At 34.1% G+C, this 25,943-nt stretch overlaps 1 protein-coding gene across 1 annotated transcript in view; it reads right to left on the bottom strand.

Annotated features, from left to right (window-relative positions):
- Window positions 1-25,943, bottom strand: part of CTNNA3 (catenin alpha 3) — a 1,660,471-nt gene that overhangs the window by 122,964 nt on the left and 1,511,564 nt on the right. The window contains exon 15 of the mRNA XM_081238023.1: window positions 10,236-10,417. Within this exon, the coding sequence (XP_081094149.1) occupies window positions 10,236-10,417 (182 nt within the window). The remainder of the gene's footprint in view (window positions 1-10,235; window positions 10,418-25,943) is intronic.

The raw sequence follows: 25,943 nt of genomic DNA, 5'->3' as shown, positions 1-25,943 counted from the left end.
TAGCCAAGATACTGCTTGGACAGAATTTACCTGAGGTGAGAAAAGGAAAGGGGGGAGCATTATTCATGAAGAACACATTAAATATTCTAACTTCCAAATATCATGAAGAGAAAACTTTCACAACCCTAGTAAATCCTAGGGGTTTTTTTTTCCTTCTTCTTCTAAAACTCTAAACCTATTAGGATAGAGAGGACAAAATGTGAGAAGAGGCAACAGCAAGAAATATTAGGAAACAAGGAAGCAGATAGCAAGTGGGAAATACTACAGTCAATCCAAGGAAGTCAGAGTCTAAATCAGCAGTGGGAAAACTAAGCATCAGACTGATTTACACAGAAAGATACGTATGACTGAAATTTGGGGTGAAAGGAGAGACCGAAAGTAGCAGTTTGATTCCATCCCCTGTTCTACACCATTGAATATCTGCCTCTCTCTCATTCCAGGAAAAGTCTGGAGATTATTCCCTGAAGAGAATAAAACAGAGTCTTTGTATTAGAGGTTTTTAGACTTATTTAAAGGGTATAGTACCTTTTACTGACAACAGGGGTATTAAGTGAGCATCCGAATTCTTAATACTAAATGTAGAGACTAACAGCGACTCCACGCTCCACATCTCTGCTCCCAGAATGCTTACATTTCAGGCAGGAATTTGGAAGATGCTTCCCTGGGAAACTAATCAGTGCAAGGGGGAAAGGCTTGCTTTCCTCTAGCAAGCCTTAAGTCCTTCAGTCTGATTCTGGAAAGTCCCAGAGGCTGAAGAAAAGGAATGCTGAATTATTAGAAGATGTCACAGGTTCAGTGTAATAATGTAACACAGCTTATGTGACTGTGTGGATGGTCCTTCACCAAGGAGAAATCATGTTTAAAACACTAAAGCCTTACTTTTCTGCCCTGGAATGAGTGTATCACGATGGTAGTGACAGAAATACACAAAGAACCAGAGTAAAACCTGCTCCACCACTCCCCTTTAGGCTGGAAGAAGCACTAAATGGTTGGTGAGCCAAGGGGCTTGTATCAAGGCTCAGAAATGGTTACATCAAGTTTTACAGAAGTAATTTTTCTAGCCCCTGGTACAATACTTTCTAGGAATTTATGAAGATTCTATTAGCCACATATATACACTACCAAATGTAAAACAGATAGCTAGTGGGAAGCAGCCACATACCACAAGGAGATCAGCTAGGTGCTTTGTGACCACCTAGAGGGGTCGGATAGGGAGGGTGGGAGGGAGGGGATATGGGGATGTATGTATATGTATAGCTGATTCACTTTGTTATACAGCAGAAACTAACACACCATTGTAAAGCAATTATACTCCAATAAATATGTTTAAAAAAAAAAGATCCTACTAGCCTCTATCAGAATTGTCAGAGCCTGTCTAATTATTTGGGTCTCTCAGTTGCGGCTAGACCCCCATGGGTTGAGTCTCTGCTGCCATTGCCATCCAAAAGTGCCTGTCCTTCCTACCACATGTCATACTTAGATTTATTTTTTTCTATCATGCCACCATCCTGAGGACAATTCTTGAATAGTTCCCTATTTTCTACTTCATTTAAAAAAACAAACAAAAAAACCTGTCCATTTTCTAATGCCTTTTATAAGCTATCACTTTCTTCATTTCCATCTTAATTTCTTCCTGTATTTATATAGTTTTCTGAGAGCCCACAAATGGATCTAACTCGTTCCTACTTCCCGGCCTCCATCCTGGGGGCTTTATCACTTACAGCATCTCACTCTGCAATTCAATCCCCATATCTCACTCAGAGTCAAATACAAACTTCACTTGTTCAGTTTTCGTTCTCTGCTTACTCTGGTCTCCATTGCTAATCCCTCTCTTCTGAAATCCCAATGTATTTACAGCTAGAAGCATACAATTATTCTTATTTTTAATGTGTCATTTTTGTTTCTCCTTGAAGAAAGGACTGGTTCTTGTTCTGTGTTTAGCACGAAGGTGAAGATTTATAATACAATGAGTAGGTGCCCAGATTCTGAAATTGAACCAGCTCCAATTCAGAGTCATTTGTGTGTCCTGGAGCAATTTACCTGACCTCTATGAATCTCAGTTTAACAGTAAATGAGAGAATATAATAATCAAACTGTCCTGAAAATAAAAATGAGAAAACATATATATTCATCATAGTGCAGTACAGAGTAAGCATTCAAAGTTTACTATTATGCCTCTTATTAATAATAAAATAGTAGTTAAAGAAAATGAGAAAACAGAGCACTCAGTGGCACTTTAGAGAATATAATTTATTATTTTTTCTTATTTAAAAATCTATATGTGGGACAGAGACTGTATGCCTACCAACTGATTGACTACTTGTGGCTAAATACTATGCTCGCAGCTCCCACTGCAAACAAACTAAGACACCTCCAATGAGATAAATGTGACATGGGTAGAATTGAGGAATAATCTATAAATAAAACTGCTAAACTTAAACCTCAGTAAAACATTGTAGTGTCTGAGAAAAACTCTTAAAAAATTGGAAGTGAAAATAAGAACAAGGTTTCCTCCATTTTAAAACAATTGGATATTTATCACAGTTTATATGAACTGAAATTAAACTGAATGTGGATGCAGTTCGAGTGTAAAAGACTGTGTAAAAGAATCTGAAATTCAATTTTGCTCCCCCACCTTTACTACAATTTGAACACACAGTATTCCTGTTCTGCGGCTGCCTTTGGCAGCAACACCTACAGGTTGTGAGAATGTTGGACTGATTAGCTTTTGCAAAACATGACACGTCTTATTTTCCAATGAGCTATCACTCTGTGGAGTTGTGAATCTTCTTCTAACACACTAGTTACAGATTACGACACTCTCAAAGTCACTGAGCATCCTTTCCAACTTGATTCAAAGTATATCAACAGTAAAACATTAATTCCTTTGGGAGGGAAACAGATATAGAGCAGGGAAAACTAATGTCTATATCCTTCTCACCTGTTGGTGACGTAGCCTTACCTTTCCACCTTTTGTTCTACTCTCCAACCTTATTTCCCTTCTGGCCCAGTCTGGGTCCAGTCAGTTATTTCAATATATTCTTTCTAGTAGTTTCAATTCTCTCATCCCCCTGAATTCTACTGAAAATTCCTTAACATCCTAGGACTTCAGGTAAGTCTAATTCACTAGTTCTCTCAGAACAGGTGAAGAGAATCTATTCACTCTGCTAATAAATGTATTAGGTTTTGAACTGGTGACTAACTCTAAGTAAATGACTGAATGAATAATCTTTCAGGTTAACTACCTTTTATATCCCCATATCTGTTTCTGTTTTGCTACCCAAGCTCTCACTCCACTTTTGTCTTTTCAAGGCTTCACATATTCCACAGTTGACATCACTTAGCAAGTACAATCTATTAGGCATATACTTCCTCAAATTCCCTCCGTGTATTCATACATTTCCTTCCTCTTTTAGAAAGAGATGTTTCCTCCTCTTTCCCATGGTTCCTAGAAAAAACATTCCTATATGCCTCTGTTAAATGATATTTTTTGTTGTTGCTGTTTGTACTTATAGTAGTATTGTACTTACACTTTTTTTTTTTTTTTGCGGTACGTGGGCCTGTCACTGTTGGGGCCTCTCCTGTTGCAGAACACAGGCTCAGCGGCCATGTCTCACGGGCCCAGCCACTCCGCGGCATGTGGGATCTTCCCGGACCGGGGCACGAACCCGTGTCCCCTGCAACGGCAGGCGGACTCTCAACCACTGTGCCACCAGGGAAGCCCTGTACTTAACACTTTTTAAAACTACTAAGCTTGCTACATTTACACATTAGAAATACTGACATACCTAGCATGTTTCATAAAATGATTGAATTTTTATATTCACGCCACATTTTCTTCTCTATATTGTTCTCATTTTCTAACTTCTAGCCCTCCACATTAATTTAATCTATTAATATGAAAATTTTATTTTAGAGATCCCTTGGAAATATTAAAAGGCACTATATGCATTCTTTATGTAGCAAAGTATAGTATTAATACTTCTACATTTTCCCTGAATATAAAAATACACCATTTAACTCTGATTTCATTTACATGATCCCTGTGTAATGTTGCTACTTCCCACAGTCTTTCTGCGTTGTTGTCATTGTTCCGCCAAAGCTTATTTGAATAGACCAGCATGGTTTCTGATTTCTTTGCTCACCATTGCTTCTTGCATCTTAATTCTTCTCTAAAGGTAGCCTTTTCTGGTTATGTAGTGTTAAATTCATCAGTTTAATAGGTCATAGACTTGAAGTCACTATTTCTTAAAGACCTTTATTTGACCTAGACTCCAAGGAAAATAATTTTGATGTTCCCTCAGGCTGTTGCATAGAAATGTTTCTAGTTTCCTTTTTAGAGGCACAGCTCTAGGCTTTTCTAAGGACCTCATCTCTAGCTCCCCTGACTATGTGTCTCCTCTTAATGCCATGTGGGCATTAAAATTAAAATCTTTGTGTTCAACGTTTAGAAACTATATATGGGTTAAGGAATAAACACAACGAGTTGGTGTCAAGAGCTTAAATTTATGTTACTCTACTGTTTTGTGTTTGTTTGGGTATTTGCTTATTCCTGGCTCCTTCTGAGTTCAAGTTGTTTTTCTTTCTTTTTAATTAATTAATTCATTGAAATTGTTAAATGTCTTAATTCATTCAATACATTATTGTATACTATACATATATATGCATATGAATATGCTATAGTATGTGCAACTACATATATGTGTGTGTATATATATATATATATATGTATTCTATTAAGGCTGTTATAAGTCTGGGTAAAAAAAAATAAGTCAAATTTCATATTTTCACACCACTTACACTCCATTAGGGATATGGAGGAAGAGCATATGTAAACAAATGAACTAGGTAATACAAGAATTGCTAACTGTAAAGTAGAAAGTAACAGGATGTTGTAACATAGAGAGACAGGCTGGGGGGAATCTTTATGCCATTTGGCCAGGAAAGGCTTCTATGACGGACATTCTAGCTAAGATTAGAAGATACATCATATAAACTCATGCAAGTTAATCCTTATATCTGTTTTTGTTTATTTGTTTCTTTCCCTATTTCTCAGTGTTTATGCTCTACCCTTTTGTCTCATTTTTGGCTATAGTTATTGAATGAAGTTGAATAACTTTTACAGTTTCATTCTATCCCTCCCCATTTCCCCTGTCCCTTCAACCTAGAATACATTCAAGTTATTCAGAAATCTCTAAATCTTGTCTTGATCATTTGCCTCCTTTAAGTTACTACTTTGAGTATCTTTGTTTTATCATCTGCTCTTTTCTCATCTACTTTGTAATGAATTAATAAGGCTTTTTAATCTCTCACCTAAAATTTAGTGAACCTACTCAAACAAAAGTAACCATAAATTGAGAATTGCCAAAACTATACTATCTTTTCAATCTTTACACTAATTAGGATCTCTTCAAGTAAAACACTTAATTGATAACTCACCGACATTTCCTTAACTCTGGCCCAAGAATCGTTCTTTGCATATTACACAATTTCTTACTGAGTGCTCTGTCTGTGGGATTCTATCTCCTCTGTCTACTTCTTAACAGCTTTTTTTTCTCATGGCTTTGTCCTTGATTGTTTTTCCTTCTAACTCTGGATTCTGCCTATATATATACTCTTTATACAATATGGTGAGAAAGATTAAGAGAACTCTCATTGACACATTTATCAAACTGATGTTAAAACATAGTTCTTAGTTCAGGTTTCTTTCCATGATGTGTTGTTTCCCATATAAATGTATGGGTACTTTAAGTCTAAACTCTAATTCAACTTTCTACTGGAAATATGTTTCCTTCATGTGTGTTTCCTATCTAGGTTAATTATATCAGTGTCATAAACATTTTATTTATTAATCTTCACTTTCAGAATAAACCAATAGAATAAGCATGGGTGATTTAGTTATTTAGAAGAATGTAAATGTTACATTAACTATCAATATAAAAGAGGTATACTAGAAAGAAGTTGGGTTACAAATGAGATGTAGAAGAGGAAGCAGTAACAGGCAAAAGAGAGAGTAAGAGTGGGTATTTCTTCAACATACAGAGTGAGAAGTTGAGATATAACTAATATACATACACTGAGAAATACTTTATGGATAACATAATATTATCAAGGTCTATAAATATAAATAATAAAATATATAAATTCATGAAATCAAGGAAAAGATAGAAGTAGAGATGAACAGTCATATAAATGACCTACATTCTTATTTGCAGGAAAAGTCAATAAACCATATCTCAGAAAGTGTATTGTTTAGAGATATAGAGATAATCACATGGAATGAAATCATAAGGTTAAAAGTACCTGCCTCCCCTTTGTGGAGGTAAGGATGTTTCTCATAAATTTTTATTATTCAATTGGTTTCACTTTGCTATTTCTCTCTCTCTCTCTCTCTCTCTCTCTCTCTCTTTCTCTCTCTCTCTCTCTCTCTATATATATATATATATATATATTTTATATATATATATATACACACATTATATACATTATATATATATATATATATAATATGTAGAATATAGTATGCTATATATAATATATTGGTATTTTTTTTACATATGAGGAAAACGTACGTGTGTGTGTGTGTGTTTTTAGTGTTATCTAGGTAAAATTTCCTAGGAATATGGTAACACCTTTCTACATGTAAATTTAAGTTTAGTATTATGTATGGAAAACTTTCTTGGTCTATACTTTTAAATATTAGTTGTTTTATTATTTCTTTTTTTTTCAAAGTGTCTAACATATGTCTATCAGATCTCCTTTGCCTCTTCTCCATTTCAGGCTATTTTTCTCTGAGCCTTTTCTTATTTTTTTTTTAATCTTTATCTCACAGTCATTCTCTTGGTTAATCCCCTGCTTGTCCTCCCCTTATGGAATTTTTATCTGAATCTATTTTCCTTTGGACACTTTATAATTTTTTTTATTTTTTAGATATTTTTGTCCTTTAATTTTTTTCCCTAAGTTTTATTAACTCATTGCATTCCACATTTCATTTTTTCATGTTTTTTTTAAAATTTATCTTCTTAGTTTTTGATCCTCTGAAACCAGGTTTTAAAAACATGTATCTTCAACTCTTTATTTTTTGAAATTCACTGTAGTTTGGAGTGTTGTGTTATAGTTTTATTGTTGTTTTGTATATGTTTTCTAGATGGAAGGTTTTCATCAGCTGAATTGTTTTGATTCTCACTTTTCTCAGCTTTATTGAGGCATAATTGACAAAACTGTAATATATTTATAGTGTACAATGTGATGATTTGACATGTGTATACAATGTGAAATGATTACCACAATCAAGTTAATTAACACATCCGTCACATTACATAATTACCTATTTTGCATGAGAACTCTTAAGATCTACTCTCAGCAAATTTCAAGTATTAATAGCTGTGGTCAACATGCTATATATTAGATACTCAGAACTTACTCATCTTATAACTGGAAGTTTGTAATCTTTGATCAGCATTTCTCTACTTCTCCTGCCCTCCAGCCCCCACTATTCTATTGTCTCTTTGCCTTTTTTTTTTTTTTTTTTAAGATTCCACATATAAGTGATACCATCCAGTATTGGTCTTTCTCTATTTAGCTTATTTCACTTAGCATAAGTCACCCCATGGTCATCCATGTGTCATAAATGAGTAGGGTTTCCTTTATTATTTAAATTTATCATATACACAAATTTACTTTTTATATATGACATTTTTTCTATTCATTCATTGATGGACACTAAGACTGTTTCCATATCTTGACTATTGTGAGTAATGCTGCAGTGAATGTGGGAATACCAATAACTCCTAAAGATAATTATTTCATTTCCTTTGCATATGTACCCAGAAACACGTTCATTTTCTATATCTCATTACGTAGCTTTGCATGTCATCGGTCTGAATCTTTTTGATTTTAGACAGGGCTCCTGGACCAAGAACACTCTCTTTAATCATTACTGTGAAGTATACTTTCTTTAATGGATAACATTTTTGGTGGTGGTGGGGAAGGGGAGGGGTTGACATATATTGTGATTCTCTTTCATTTATCTAGGTTCCTTCTTATTTCCTATGTCCTTTTTGATCACTGACATACCTTCAGTGTCACTTGTCCTGTATTTTCCTTTTTTTTCCCAAAAGTGACATTTCCCAAATCCAGACCCATTCAATTTTAAGCTCAATCTCTATAGTTAATGTTGTAAAATGACAAGTCCCAGACCTGTGGTTCAGTATTTTAGCACTTAGCATCAGGTGTTTTCATTTTGGTCCAATTTTCCTTTGTGCTTTATTTATTGCCTTTTCACATTCCTCCCATTTCTACTAGGTGTTTTAATTTTCTCAATGCCTGCTTTCCAGATCCATAGGTTTATGTTGATGACAGAGTACCAGCAGTAGCTCTGTTGGAATTTGGTGTTTATTTCTCTACTTAAAGGTAGTACTTTGAAACTCACACTATTTTCTGTATCTTAATAATTTGAAAGCTGACATCACTTAAGGTTTTATTTGTGCCTCTTTTTAGTCGTAACTTTTGGGAAAGTTTGCATGAAATGATTTAAGTTTAGTCAACTTCCACTCTCCTAGGACTAACTTGAAGCAAAATTATAAATTATTTAAAATACCTATATACTTATCATAGAAAATTAACCAATTATACAAAATTAAAAGTAAAAGTAATTAACTTACCCACCACTAAACTACCAAAACATAGTCAGTATTTAATATCACAGTAGTATAGCTTGTTTCTTATACACAGGCACATTCATGTCTATGTTTTATATATATATATAAAATATACGTGTGGAGTAGAGGGGGAGAAGTTTCTCAGAATCTTTGTAGAGACTGAGCAATAGGTTAAAACTGAATTCTGTGTATGAAAGGAAATTGTAAGACATTTAGAAGTCATGGTAGGGGTTTAGAAAAAATGGCAAGAACCAAGAGGGGCAAACATAAACTGATATCTAACAGGTATTCTTTATGAAATTGTATATATAATATACAGATATAGATAGATATAGATATTAAAAGTTTATGAAAGTTTTTAGTTTATATATATTGCCAAATTACCACAAGGCTTATATCAATATATGCTTTCATTACCATACCTTCTCTGTAAAGGGCTATTTTAAAAGTTTTGGCCAGTTTTACAGAATTAAAAGGTACGTTATTTTAAATATTTTAGGTTAAAATATTTTCACATACTTATGGCTCATATCTTTTATGGGGAGAAATTGGTGAGCTATCTGCTCATATTTTTTGCCCATTCTTCTACTAGGACATTTAAAAAAATTTTAATGTCTGTAAGTATTCTTCATATACAAATGACATCAAATTTTTGTTATTTTTTGTTACAGATGTTTATCCAATTATCCATTTATATTTAAGTGTTGTTTAGGACATTCTATTGATATTTAGAATTTTTAATGCCATTCAATTTAATGATCCTTTTTTATGAGTTCTTTGTCTATATTGCTTAGAAAGCATTTCTCAATCTTAATTTTAATGAAATATTCGTGTATATTTTTTCCATTTATTATTATTTTAAAATTACATTTATTTCATTACTGCATCTAAAAGTTATTTTTGTGCTTAATGTATAGGGATATAAATAAATAGTTTTGTGATTACACTACGTCTGCTTCAGAGTATTCTTCTATTCTGTGACTTTTATAATTACATCAAGACTAAATTATTTTAATTGTAGTTTTGTATATTTTAGTAAATGGTAAGGCAGTTACATTTTAGTAACTGGTATTGCTCTTTGGCTAGCTCTGTAAAATAATATTTTGAAGCTATAAGAAACATGTTTATTACTTCTAGAATATACAGACAATGTATGATTCCTTTGTGTATATCATTAAGTCACTGTAATTTCAAATATATCTAGTTGATATCTCAGTATGTAGCTATGAAAATCAATCATTCGGAGAGCTCCAATAGGGATCATAACTTGATTTACCACTTTCTTTGTAATAAAAAAAGAAAAAAAAGCTAATACGATACACAGAGAAGGTTCCTGATAGTGAGGACATAAATTGGTTTCTAAAATTATTCCTCAGCAGTTTATGAGAAACTCTGCCACATTTACTTACCGAAACCTCTAGAAGGACCTATGTACAACTTTCTAATTCTTTATTATTTGCTTTTCCCATACCACTTAATTTTTAGCACCTGACACTCAGAGAAACTTAAGGTTTCACTAATGTGACAAGTGTTTCTAACATTATAAATATTACACATCATTTCCCACATAATTACCTTGTGAAGTCTGTCATCTCCATCATGATCATACACATCTTCTTGGCGAGAACAATGATATCGTTGCTCGTATCGTCCCATATCTCAATCTCAGCATCCAACTTACTCTTTACTTTCTTGAAATCAGCAACTTGCTCAGCTATCTTTTCCTTTTCTGCCTCAGGCAATTGAGTCATCTTAGCCTAAAACAGGTGATAATTAGATTTATAATCATTCCACTATGCCAAAATACATTTTAGGAAAAAAGCGATCATTATAGGATGTTCATAAAACGTGTTCATTTAAGAATAGAGATATATCATTGTTTTTTTAAAGTCATATAATAAAACTTTCCAGGTTTAATTTTTCATATAAAAATCTATTGAATATAATTGTTTGCTCTAGAACTAAAATGTTAAATTTAAGACAAAAGTATAATTTAATATCTGACATATTTAAATCTACTCCTTAATATAAGTGTATGACTTCTCACATTTCTAACGTATTAAAATTTTAACTTAATTCAAACTTAATGTAATTCCTCACATATGTTAGAAAAGCATATACCTTCATTAATTTTATTAATAGTATGCTTCAAAAGGTAGAAGTATAACAAAATATATCTTGAAATGAGACTGTTTATGTATGTATATACATTGATAGATCCTTATGTAAATGATGAATACACATTGGTAAACAGTACAGTATACATTTATAAACCATACGTATATAGACAAGCACATATATAAAATCCTAAGGATTAATGTGTATATGGTGCATATAAACATATTCAAGTGTGTATGTGTATTACAAACTATGTGGGGAAGAATAAAAATGTTATGGGCAGGGTTTATTAAGTCAGCCCTCCCTAATTAGCATCCCGAGTTTTGACGTGCTATTTTTTTATACACAGTAAACTTAATGCACTGGCATAGTACTATTCTTTGTATAGGTCATATTTTGAACAGTATGCAAACTTGCTTCTTGCACTTGCAATTTAAAATGTGGGATGGTAGAAAACTATCTATACCCCTAAACTACCATATTCACAACCATAGCACCTGGGACCTATGACTTTTTGTCAAATAAAAAAGAACTTTTAAATAAAAGTGATTCGATAATAATAATCAAGGCCATAAAATTTCATGAGATTGTCTATTCAATCACCTTGTAAAAAAGAAGTCTGTACATAATCCAATAGTAGACAAAGTAAATAGGTTTGAGAAGGAACATTTAAAAAGGATAAATCATATAAGTGGAATTTACTTATTTGATTATTCACAGGGAACACATGATACCTACAATGCCTATATATTAATATTTCTAGATGCTGATTTCTAGTTCACCTGTAAATGGGGAAATTGGAAGAAATCACCTCACAAAGCTTTACAAAAATGTGGTTACTAGGTTCAGAATACTAAAAACACACTTTATTGAGGCAATAGTGTACAATAGCAATAAAATTAAATATATGAAATGAAGGAATTATAAGACTGGTCAATGGAAAATCCGACCAAAATATAAAAATCCAAGAAGCAATATCAAATATCTGTCATTTATTATCTATCATAAGCCTAATTCGGGGTCTAAAATAACTTGACATTTGTAAAATCTCAGGATTAGTTATCCATGCTTCAGTTCTAACCTATTAAAGAAACTAAACGATGAAGCTTTCTGATTTGAAGTTTTCTTTAAGCTCCTTAGCATAAGGCTTGATACATATTGAGTTCACAATAAATGATAGTTAATCCCTACTGAATAAAAAATAAAAATATATTCACATATCTAGCCCTTAAAATTTGCTTTCTTTTCATTATATATTTTATTTTATTTTAAGAACTAAATTAAGCTATGAGACTAAGTTTTTAATTGATGAGTGTACAGACGACTCTTCCTTAGGAGCTGAAAATAGTTTGTAGTTTCTTTTCTCAGGAAATGTGGCCTATGTGACACATTAAAGGAAGAGCAGCTTTTACTGCTGCTGGTATGTGGCAAAGCATGTAAATAAAGACACAACTCCCTTATGTCTGAAATCAATAGTATACAAGCCATTAAGAAAGTTGTAAGCTACTAATGCACTAAACTAGCTCAAAAATAGAAATGAATTTTCTCCTTCTTAACTACTGGTCATTATCATTCTCTCCATTTTCATAAAAACGTATTTAAACTTCCAAATGATAATAGCTGTAGACCAATTTATTTGGAGTCTCTTTTTACAGCCTTTATCTCAGAGATAATAAATGCATGACTCTGGATCTAAGAAATAATTTTGACGTGTATACTGGCACACAGTGGAAAATTTTTGACTATCCTCATGCTAAAGTTCAAACCATTTAAGAGGTGATCTGGTTAAGTGTATTCCAAGTTCTGTTCCTTGGAATGCCATTGATTCACAATATGACCTTGAGGAAGTCAGTTAACTCTCCTGTCTACATTTCCCCAGACACAAAATGACAATAATTGCAACTGCTATCCACCTACCATGCAGGGAACAGAGTCGATTATTGGATAGCATTGACTGACCCTGTCCTGGACAAGAATCTCATGGGTTGCACTCAGTTTCCTTAATAACATCTCAACTCACATGGTGAATTACAATTGGCAGATATTTACTTTTGACAAGATAAGGGCCAAAAGTTGGGCAATAGTTTACAAAACTAAAAGTTCTGGAGAATTCTGACTCTTTTTTTACAAGAGGAACAACAGGGACAAAAAAGCACTAAATTACTGACTGACACCTTTACTGAAGATTTTTAGTGCTTCTGTGAATGATTTATTATATGCCATCAATCAATTGCAATCCCTATGAAAATATCAAAATAGAACTTCAGAGAATATTTGATGCTTAGGAATTCTGGGTGAATGTTCCTTGTTGGATTATTTTTTGCTGGATAAGCAAAGAAAGTGAGGTACAAAGCTCAAGACAAATCAAGTAAGTGGAATCTCTGATATTTATTGCCAGCTGGCTAAGTGGCTCTGCGGCTGCTCACATATATAGAATACAACTCTGATATAAACAGCTAATAAAGCCTTTTGGAATCCCTGCCATCCAAATGAAATTACATTGTATGTTAACTGATTCGAAAATCTGTTCCAAAAGACAATGAAAATAGCATTTATATATGGCAAACACTCTTCTAGGTGCCTTAACATATATTTAAAATTTAATCTTCATAAGAGCCCTCTGAGGTAAGAACACTATTATGCTAAGATTATGAAGCTGAGTCTCTAAAAGGTTAAGTGATTTACTCAAGACTGTAGTGTTAGTAAATGGTAGAACCAGGATGAAAACCCAGAAACTCTGACTCGAGTTTTTGTTCTATCATCATGCCTGCAAACAAGAAGAATACTGCCCACCATAGGCCAAAATATCTACATTCTCCTCGCTGATATTTCTCTATCACCTTCTACTTTTGAACGCAATTGTTCTCCAAAATATAGCCACATATCTTTTATAATATGTTTCCTTATTTGCAAACTAGAAAAAAATGATATTTACATCACGTGTTATTTTAGATATCAAAAGAATGAATGTATATGAATATACTTCTTAAAATTCTTAAGTGCTATTAAATGCTGTTACTCATACTAAGAGATTCAGTTCTTCACTCTATACAGTTAGTGATCCTCAGAATTCTATTTCTCAGGTTATTCTCCTCTCTTCAACAAAAGTTGTGTGTTCCCATTAGCCTATTAGGCATTTTCAAGTATACATATATCATTTATAATTTTAGCTCTAAAACAGAGGTAAACAGAATTTTTCTGAAAGGGCAAGATAGTACATAGTATACATTTTGCAGGCCGTACATTCCAATCTATTGCATTACTTAACTCCACTGCTGCTGTAATGTGAGAGTAGTCATAGAACCTGTGGTAACAAATGAGCATGGCTGTGTTCCCACACAACTTTATATGGACACTGAAATTTCAACTGCCTATAATTTTCACACATCACAAATACTATTCTGATTACATCTATTCTAAATTTTTTCAACCATTTAAAAATGTAAAAAAAAAAAAAACAAAACCCAAAACAACAACAACAAAAAGCCCATAAAAAACCCAAAACAAAACAAAACAAAAACATTCCCAGCTCATGGGCTGTACAAAAACAGTCAATGGGCCAGATTTGACCAGCTGGCTATAGTTTGCCAATGCTTGCTAAATCCTTTATCTTTATGTTCATTTCTGTCAGTAGTACTACCTGCCATCCAGTCTTGAAATCTCATTAAAAAAAAAAAAATCTCCCCTTTTATCTATCCTGTTCTGATAGGCACATTTGTCAATTTTATCACTAACACTTTTATCACATCCATCTCTTTCTTTGTCTTCCTATTACCATTATACAAGTTTGGGTCTTAATTTTCTCTTTCATTTTCAATCCTTTTGTCTGGCCACCATTTGATTCAATCTTTCTGACTGATAGAATTGTGCAATTCTTCAGCTAAAAAACACCTTTCATGTCTCCTTATTGAATACAGACTATAAATTCCTCAAATATCACCACTAAATTGAATTAAAGTAGAAAATTCACATAGAAAAATGTCCAAATCTTAAATGTACAGTTGAACAACTTTCACAAACTGAGGGAATCCATGTACCTAGCACCCAATTAAGAAAAAAACAGCATCACCCCCAAAAGCCTCCTTGTGTCCTATTCTAGTCACTATTTCCCAAGAGCAATCAAATAACTACCTGTATATCTAAAACTATAGATTTTCCTGTTTCTGAACCTTATAAAAATGGAATAATAATATATGTACCCTTGTACATGGTTTTTTATGTCTAACATTTATATATTTGAAATACATCTATATCGTTGCATGGAGTTATAGTCTGTTTATTCTCATTGCTCTATACAGAGTACTCCACTGTGTAAACATATATCTTCATGTATCTGTTTTCCTATTAATGGCCTTTTGGGAAGCATAATATTTTTGGCTATTATGAATAGTAAATATTCATATATTTTTCTTTTGGTGCACATATGGGTGCATTCTTCTTCAGTCTACATCTAGGACTGAAATTACCATGACAGAGGCATCACCATGACCTTTGCCCCTACCAGCTTTTCTTTTTATTTATTTATTTATTGGCTGCATTGGGTCTTCGTTGCTGTGCATGGGCTTTCTCTAGTTGCGGTGAGTGGGGGCTACTCTTCATTGCAGTGCACGGGCTTCTCATTGCGATGCCTTCACTTTGTTGCAGAGCACCGGCTCTAGGCATGTGGACTCAGTAAGTGTGGCTCACGGGCTCTAGAGCACAGGCTCAGTAGTTGTAGTGCACTGGATTAGTTGCTCCGAGGAATGTGGGATCTTCCGGGACCAGGGCTCAAACCCTTATCCCCTGCAAGGGAGGCAGATTCTTAACCACTGTGCCACCAGGGAAGTCCCCTTACCAGCTTTTCGATGTCATTTCATCTTCCTTTCAATGTCATTTCATCTTCTGCTGTACCCGCAAGCTAAACCAAGCTATTTGCTGTTGCATTTAAATACCTTAAGATATTGTACATTAATTATTTTGTTCATCTTCTTTCCTTTCCCCATCTCTGTTGGTCCGAACTTAATCATATTTCCAAGCCCAATTCATACAGTATATCTTCCTTTCTTCTCCAGAAAAAAAGGAGATATATTATATAATTATATATTATATTATATAATATACAATTATTCTTTTAAAGGTTTCAGAACATGTTATCAGTTTTTCCCTCAGGATGTTTATACTGTTCTCTATTGTAGCCTAATTATTTGTAAATGTGACTATCTTATCTCACTATAGGAAAGGTCTTTGAAAGCAGAATCATCTTTCAGAGTAATAGTGGTGAATCTGTCTGTCTATCTTATTTGCTTTTTTGTGAGTTTTTTGGTCTTCTGCCCCAGACTATAAGATTCCTGAATGTAGGAATATACATGATAAATGTTTGTTTGCAGTTGTTAATAGAAACTGTCAAGACATAAAGAAGAATAGGCTTGTGGGATCAAAATTTTATAGCACTGATCTTGCATTTTGTCACTTACATTTACACATTTTCTAAGCTTCTACCTGTACAAGGTAGAAATTAATTTCTCTTATTTTTCCTGTCCACTTTCTTTTTAAATTTTTTTAAATTTAATTTTTATTTTATATTGGAGTATAGTTGATTTACAATGTTGTGTTAGTTTCAGGTGTACAGCTAAGTGATTTAGTTATACATATATATAAATCCATTCTTTTTCAGATTCTTTTCCCATGTAGGTTATTACAGAATATTGAGTAGAGTTCCTTGTACCATACAGTAGGTCCTTGTTGTTATCAATTTTTTTTTTTTTTTTTTTTTTTTTTTTTGCGGTATGCGGGCCTCTCACTGTTGTGGCCTCTCCCGTTGCGGAGCACAGGCTCCGGACGCGCAGGCCCAGAGGCCATGGCTCACGGGCCCAGCCGCTCCGCGGCATATGGGATCCTCCCAGACCGGGGCACGAACCCGTATCCCCTGCATCGGCAGGCGGACTCTCAACCACTGCGCCACCAGGGAGGCCCTGTTATCAATTTTATATATATAGTAGTGGGTATATGTTAATCCCCAAATCCTAATTTCCTGTCCAGGATTTTGTTATTCCTCTGAGACTATATTAATAGCACAACTGATCTCATTTTTTATCTACTTTTTAATTTCATTATGCTCATCACTACTACTTAAAATGTTGATATACCTACATTAATTCTTTACTTAAACACTTTATTTTTCTTGTTTTGTTTTTGGTTTTGCGGTACGTGGGCCTCTCACTGTTGTGGCCTCTCCCGTTGTGGAGCACAGGCTCCGGAGGCGCAGGCTCAGCGGCCACGGCTCACGGGCCTAGCCGCTCCGCGGCATGCGGGATCTTCCTGGACCGGGGCACGAACCCGTGTCCCCTGCATCGGCAGGCAGACTCTCAACCACTGCGCCACCAGGGAAGCCCTACTTAAACACTTTAAATGATTTTTATTAACACTTAAAAAAGATAAAAAGGAAATAAAAAAGTGATAAAAGAAAAAAATGCAAAAAATTGTTGTCATACAGACCTCCATTCAAACTCCAGCTCTGCCAAGTACTAGCTTTTTAGATAGTAATGTAACCACGCTAGACCCAAGTTTCAGCACATATTAAATAATGACAATCTTATTAGGGGTTTTCTGACAATTAGAGTTATGTCTGTAAATAGTGATATCTAGAATACATTAGGGACTTAGTAAACGGTGCTTACGATTAATGTATATAAATATGATAGCCTGGCCTCCAAGACTTTCTACAACATTATGGGAAAGGACAGTTAAAAATATTCACTTAGCTACCTCATAGAGTTTAGGTAGAGATCAAGTAGTATATTTTGAGTGAATACATTCCATAAGCAATAAACTATATGGTAATAGAAGCTCACTATAATTACCTTATTTTCAGAAGCTCTAGAATCCAAATTGCTTATTTTACAGATAAGGAAACTGAGTTCCAGGGAAGAGAAATGTCTTGAAAAATATTACCCAGCTGGTTAATGGCAGATTTGGTACATAAATCCACCTGTTACCATTATTAATAGTTTCCTCTTCCCACAAAAATGTTCTGCTTTACTTAGCTATAACTTTTTTTTTGCTATAACTTTTACATGAAAATTGAATTCTTAAGTAAATCATATGACTTTGTTACATTCCCTATTCATAAACCTGGATGGAACACAGAAATAGTATTTTATTAATAAGTAAGCCACAATTACTAGTTTTTATAAATATTAGGGAATTCCTAATCAATTAGTATTACTCATGTGGGTAGATAGCTAGAACTCAACATTCAAAATGAAATGTTTTATAAACTTTTAAAATATATGTCTGGTGTAGGCATATTGGTTAAATATTACTAAAAGGGGAATTCTTTTTCTTACCTTCAGAGTACACCTAATTTAATAATAGCATTTATAATTTTTTAAATAAGCCCAGAGGCATTTGGGAATGGACATGTTTTTTTTTTTTTTTTTTTTGTGGTACGCGGGCCTCTCACTGTTGTGGCCTCTCCCGTTGCGGAGCACAGGCTCTGGACGCGCAGGCTCAGCGGCCATGGCTCACGGGCCCAGCCGCTCCGCGGCATGTGGGATCTTCCCGGACCGGGGCACGAACCCGTGTCCCCTGCATCGGCAGGCGGACTCTCAACCACTGCGCCACCAGGGAAGCCCTGGACATGTTTTTAATATATAAAAAACATAAGGGCTTCCCTGGTGGCGCAGTGGTTGAGAGCCCGCCTGGCGATGCAGGGGACACGGGTTCGTGCCCCGGTCAGGGAAGATCCCACGTGCCACGGAGCGGCTGGGTCTGTGAGCCATGGCCGCTGAGCCTGCGCATCCGGAGCCTGTGCTCCGCAAAGGGAGAGGCCACAACAGTGAGAGGCCCGCATACCGCAAAAAAAAAAAAAAAAAAAAAAACATAAGCAGTAGAACATTTCACTGGAGTTTAGAAAATCTAAAGTGCTGCTGGCAGAAATTCAACTTAATTAAAATTGGGAGAACAAATTTATAAAAAATGGTTTTTGAACTGATTTTTTAAGCATACTAAATTGCGATTTCAAACATATTCATGAGAATTCATTAGAGAAAGTTTTCCATAGTATTTTAAAATGATATTTAGGGATTAAAATTGGACTCTGCTTTAAGGAATAATATACATTTCTACATTTTTATATGGAGTCCTTTAAATCAAATTTATAAATATATTAGCTTTAAAAAGCTTTCAGCTTCCCCATCTGTCAAAAATAGCACTCTTAAAACCTTGTGGGTTACACTCACAGATTCCTATCAGCTATAAAACTATCTCATTTTATTATAAAACCTTATAGGCTTCAGGGGCTGGGTTGAAACACAGTATTAAATCATTAGGCTTGATTGATTGCCTATTTTCTTTTTTTTTCTCATACTAAATAAACCTGCAATGCTTTTTTTTTAATTTTTAAAATTTTATTTATTTTTTATACAGCAGGTTCTTATTAGTTATCCATTTTATACATATTAGTGTATACATGTCAATCCCAATCTGCCAATTCAACACACACACACACACATATTAGTGTATACATGTCAATCCCAATCTCCCAATTCAACACACACACACATCCTGCCCCCCCCACCGCCACTTTCCCCCCTTGGTGTCCATACGTTTGTTCTCTGCATCTGTGTCTCAATTTGTGCCCTGCAAACCAGTTCATCTGTACCATTTTTCTAGGTTCCACATATATGCGTTAATATACGATATTTGTTTTACTCTTTCTGACTTACTTCACTCTGTATGACAGTCTCTAGATCCATCCACATCTCAACAAATGACTCAGTTTTGTTCCTTTTTATGGCTGAGTAATATTCCATTGTATATATGTACCATATCTTCTTTATCCATTCATCTGTTGATAGGCATTTAGGTTGCTTCCATGTCCTGGCTGTTGTAAATAGTGCTGCAATGAACACTGGGGTGCATGTGTCTTTTTGAAATATGGTTTTCTCTGGGTATATGTCCAGTAGTGGGATTGCTGGATCATATGGTAATTCTGTTTTTAGTTCTTTAAGGAACCTCCATACTGTTCTCCACAGTGGCTGCATCAATTTACATTGCCACCAGCAGTGCAAGAGGGTTCCCTTTTCTCCACACCCTCTCCACCACTTGTTGTTTGTACATTTTCTGATGATGCCCATTCTAACTGGTGTGAGGTGATACCCCATTGTAGTTTTGATTTGCATTTCTCTAATATTTAGTGATGTTGAGCAGCTTTTCATGTGCTTCCTGGCCATCTGTATGTCTTCTTTGGAGAAATGTCTATTTAGGTCTTCTGCCCATTTTTGGATTGGGTTGTTTGTTTTTTTAATATTGACCTGCATGAGCTGTTTATATATTTTGGAGACTAATCCTTTGTCTGTTGATTCATTTGCAAATATTTTCTCCCATTCTGAGGGTTGTCTTTTCGTCTTGTTTGTAGTTTCCTTTGCTGTGCATAAACTTTTAAGTTTCATTTGGTCCCATTTGTTTATTTTTGTTTTTATTTCCATTTCTCTAGGAGGTGGATAAAAAAAGATCTTGCTGTGATTTATGTCAAAGAGTGGTCTTCCTATGTTTTCCTCTAACAGTTTTATAGTGTCCGGTCTTACATTTAGGTCTTGAATCCATTTTGAGTTTGTTTTTGTGTATGGTGTTAGGGAGTGTTCTAATTTCATTCTTTTACATGTAGCTGTCCAGTTCTCCCAGCACCACTTATTGAAGAGACTGTCTTTTCTCCATTGTATATCCTTGCCTTCTTTGTCATAGATTGGTTGACCATAGGTGCGTGGGTTTATCTCTGGGCTTGCCTTACTTGATTGATTGCTTATTTTCTAATGGTAATAATAATAATGGTAATTAACATTTGTTCATGCTTCCCACATGCCAGTCACTTTGCTAAGCACTTTTGAAAAATTATACCATTTAAATAATAATAATATAGGGTTGATATTTTTAATATTTACCTTTTACAGTCATGGAAATGAGGTATCTAGGGAACATATACATGTCTCCTATAAATGAAGAAGACCTCCTCCAATTTTTTCCTCCTTTTACATAATACCTCCTTGTTTATGGTTTCATTTACAACATAGTTTTTAGCACTATGGTTAAATGTTAGTTTTGAAAAAAAATTAGTCATATATTATTTGTAAACCAACTTGTGTCCTGGTTCTAGGAGAAAATAAAGCTCTAAAAGGCATTTGGAAGACAAATGGAGAAATCTGAATATAGACAGGGTATTAGGAAATATTAAGAAGTGATTGTTAATTTTCTTCCATGTGATAACAATATTGTGGTTATATAAGATCATACCCATTATTTTAGGAGACACTGGTTGAAATATTTAGGCATAAAATGCTATGGTGTTGCAGATCATTCTGAAGTGGTTCAGAAATAAAATGCAACTATGACTCTGGAAGTATGTTACAATTACTATATCTAGATCATGGAAATATGCATGCATATTCTATGAGCGTTAAATTTTTTTTATACATTTTAATTGAAAAAATAAATCAATAAATAAAATAAAATGTAAATGAAATAAATTTAAAAATTTTAAAGAATTATTTGAAAAAATTTTAAAAGCTTGGAAAACAGATAATATTTTCTATTTTCTTATTTTGTCATGGTATCAGGGATTTTATAGGCCACATAATCTATTCTCTTAACCTAAAATACCATTCTGTCTGTCATATCCCTAAAGGTGCTTCAGCCTCTCCTTGGACATACCTGAAGGCTCAGTTCTGAGTTCTCTGGTGCTAAGAGATAAGTAAATTTTACCAGTAAAAACCAAAACTGAATGAGATTCATGACCTGCAAAAGTAATCCTCACATAGATTAGTGTGGCTGAAAACCCATAGGAAACAAGTTCACTCAGAATCTTGGTGTATATCATATGATTGAAATTTAAATAAATGTGGCTATAGCATCAACCTTTCTCTGAAAAGAAAGGTTGCTAACTCAGAGTTGGTGATCTACATGGAGGCTCAAAAAAAGTGGTGATGGTGGGAGGAGGTACCAAAAATCTGACATGAGAATCCCAATCATTTTGACAGATGTGACCCTACCATGGCCATATAGTTTTTGCACTACATATTTTAGCTATAGGGTTAACACTAAGCCTTTAGCATCTTTCCTCTGGTTCCTTTCTCACCAAAACAGGTAGGCTATTATAAGTTGTCATCCAAAGTAGACTTTCTCAATTGGAAGGCATACTTTAACAAACTTATATGAGTATTCTTATCTAAATGGTTCCATATATATTTTTTAATCTAAACATTGCAAGGATTTAGATTAATTTAAATTCAATTGCATTATGTTTTCTTTAGATCTTCGTTCCAGGTTTTTGTAACACTTTTTGTCTTGGGTGTTGCCAAGATGGAAAAAATAGAAATACTCATGTTTTGAAATTACACTGCTACACATAAAAAAGGAACAATTCAATAAGTAAATATTATAAAGGCTGTGAGAAATTCAATCATGTTTTAGAAGCCCATTCATTTTGATCACAAGTCTGCCTTTAGGATGTGACTCAGAGCCTAGCATATTTTACTTTGCACACAATTTAAACAAATTTAGTTACCTGAATTCCATGCCCACTTTACAGTAAACTGGAAGTAGAGAGGAAGAGTGCTAGTCTGATCCCAAGGAAGGAAAATAAAATCTATCAAAGAAGAGAGAAAGCTCAGGTAACTGGGGTCTTTCAGTTTATGAATAAACTTTCCTGCTCATATCAGGACACCTCCATCCTATCACTGTATTATGGCATAGTACAGTTATGTTTGGTCATAATACTGACAATGAGTCATCTACCACATCATCACCCAGCATTTACTGATTTTCTACTGCATGGGAGTTATATAGCACCATTCCTGCTCTGAAGGAACTTAAAATCTCTGTGTCCAGAAAATATCAAATTATATTTGGAATATTTTAGTTGATAAGTTAAATTGCATGGAATACAATTTGAAGACAAATTCAAGTAGATGTTATTTTTGAAGTTAAAAATGTATCTTTGTCCAAAATAATTTGTTCTATAACAGTTCCAGGAAAACAAGTGTTTTACTAAATATAGTTTTCATATATCTTTGATGGTGTTATATTTAATGTTTATTTATAATTAATTAAAAAAATTTTCAAACATAAAATCCTGACAAGGTATATGAATAATATACCACTAAAATAGGTATAATTTGAGAAAAAATTCTACATCTCTACTGATAGTTAGCATAGTTCCTTCTTTTTTTTAAAAGTTTTTTTTTTTATGTGGACCATTTTTAAGTTTTATTGAATTGGTTACAATACTGCTTCTGTTTTATGCTTTGGTTTTTTGGCTATAAGTCATGTGGGATCTTAGGTCCCCAACCAGGGATTGAACCCACACTCCCTGCAGTGGAAGGTGAAGTCTTAACCACTGGACTACCAGGGAAATCCCAATTCCTTCTTAATTATACTTTTGTAATGAATATAATTTTATAAAATTATACATGTATTAAATGTATAACTGAATATAATTAACAGATTTCCTCCCAATAGTTTATGGAAATCTGAACACCTTATCTTTCTAACAACATTTTTCTTGATAGAATAACAATCTGAGGAATGTAGTATAGAATTGCAAATAATTGTCTGTATATTATGCTTATATATGTCTATATTATTATGATTTTATATAGTGCCATGTTTATGATCTATATAAATAGGCTGATAATGCCTGTCATCATATATACATGGTAAATTTTAAAAATCTCATTAGATTAATGTCAGTTGAATATAGGATATGTAATCCCCAAAGAAAAGTGAACAGTTATAATTTGTAACCTATTTAACACTTGCTAGGTATTTAAAAAAGAAAAACATATATCAATTTAGAAAATTCACAAATATTGTTTTGTGACTACATTATTGGGTAACTGTCCATTTTTTCTATTCTGATCCACAGTTAGCTGAAGTTTCCATATTTAAAAAGAAATTGTCAAACTCCTTATCATACATTCTTTGAAAATTCAAAATTCCCTCTCTAAGAGCACTATAAATTACTGAGGACTTACATCCCCATTGACCACCTTTCTACTCTGCATTTCTGCCCTTACTGATCTATTCCTTTCACTTGAGACTAACCTTCCATGACTATTCCCTTCTCACTATTAGTGCCCCAACATTTTTAAACTGTTTAAAAATCATCCATATACATATTTGTGTAATGAAAAAATTGTGAAATTGTTTAGGGGTAATATGGGAATTTCACAAAGTGGGAATGAAAATATCTTAAAATTATAATATATCTTGTTTTTATCTGAATATTTAGAAAATTGGAGAAAACACTGTTTCCACATTAAAAAGGACAAGTCAGAAAAACTAAAAGTTCATGACCCTTTTTTTAACCTATCAGAGATGTCAATGAAAAATTGCACTGGCTAAATTAAACAAGCAAGGAAAAATTTATTCAAGAGTATTGCATAGGGGAGAGAGACTGAACTCAACTCTGCTGAAACAAAAGTTGGGAGAGTTTTTAAGCACTGAAGTGAGCTAGCAGAAAAGCATTAGAGGACATTAAAGGGGAGTTGGTCAATGTGGTTAGACAATCTATGTTTGGTAATGATGCTTATTAAAGTTTGGCTCCTACTATCCAGCAGAGGCTGGTAGATAAGACACACTATCTTTCTTGATTATTACATTTCAAAGGGGTAGCTCCCAGGTCCTTGTGAAAAATATTCCTGAATTGTAAACCTGGCAAGATGCTGGGAGAATATTTGCATTTCAAAGGGACAGAGAAAGAATTTACAAGTTTTCTAAAGTGCATGCTCTAAAAAAAGGAAAGTCAGTGACCTATAGTTAGGAAGAAACCTGTCTAAAGCTTAGTCAATCTGGAATGAACAATAAGGTCTTCTTGTTTAGAGGTCACAAGGCAACCAACTAACCTGAAGGTTAGGGGGAGTCAGGTGCCTGCTGGAAGAAGTCCTAGCAAACGCTTGCTTGTCTTGGCTAGGTGCCATTGGACATTGGTAAGATGAATTTAGTTAAAAGAGTTGACAAACTGGTTGAGTTTGGATCATCTTATACCAAAAAGTAAGCAATTCCTCAAAAAATATCAGAGAGGACACATTAAAAAGAAACAGGAGCCAAGGGGCTTCCCTGGTGGTGCAGTGGTTAAGAATCTGCCTGCCAATGCAGGGGACACGGGTTTGAGCCTTGGTCTGAGAAGATCCCACATGCCGCAGAACAACTAAGCCCGTGAGCCACAACTACTGAGCCTGCGTGTCTGGAGCCTGTGCTCCATAACGGGAGAGGCCACAACAGTGAGAGGCCTGCGCACTGCAATGAAGAGTGGCCCCTGCTCGCCACAACTGGAGAAAGCCCTCGCACAGAAATGAAGACCCAACACAGCCATAAGTAAGTAAGTAAGTAAGTAAGTAAATAAATAAATAAATAAATAAATAAGAAAAAAGAAACAGGAGCCAAACTCTAAAAGCTTCCAGTAGCAAAGGTGGGACAACTGGTCAACAAAATAGGGTTAAATCCACAGAATACAATAAATATGCAGGAACCAACTGCGACAGAAATAAACTGAATAAATAATGTGAGAGAAGGGGCAGCTCTTCCTTTTAATTCTAAATAATAAATTCAGAAGAAATAAGGATATAAAAAATGACTTAGGCAAACATCACTGTAATATCTGTGGTTAGATTAAGTGATGAACATTAAAATTAGTAGATATACACTTGAGAATAAGACTTGGATAGCCTTAAATCACTTTTTCCAAGATATTTATTAATTACAAAGAAAAAATGATCATAAATTTATAGTGGAGAGAGCTAACAACCAACACTTTAGCCAAGTGATAAAGGCCAACATCACAAGAAATGTAACATATTGACATCTTGTACCTCCTGATTTGATGGACACAGAATATAATATAATCATGAGAAAAACATCAGACAAATCCAAATTAAGGGATAGTCTGTAAAGTACCTGATCTGTATCAAGTGTCAAGGTCATAAAAGACAAAGAAAGTTAAGGAATTGGCATAGTTTATAGGAGACTAGGAGATTTGACAACCAAATACAATCTTGGCTTTAATCTTAGAACAAAAAAAAGAATGTTAGTGGAAAAATTGATGAAGTGTATACTTTAGCTAGTAGTATAATACCAATGTTCATTTCTTAGTTTTGACAAGCAGACCTTAGTTATGCCAGATGGCAACAATAG

The sequence above is a fragment of the Mesoplodon bidens genome, assembly GCF_964165515.1.
Source record: "Mesoplodon bidens genome assembly, chromosome: 1".
In the NCBI taxonomy this organism is placed as follows: Eukaryota; Metazoa; Chordata; class Mammalia; order Artiodactyla; family Ziphiidae; genus Mesoplodon; species Mesoplodon bidens.
This window is presented reverse-complemented; position numbering and strand designations above follow the sequence as displayed.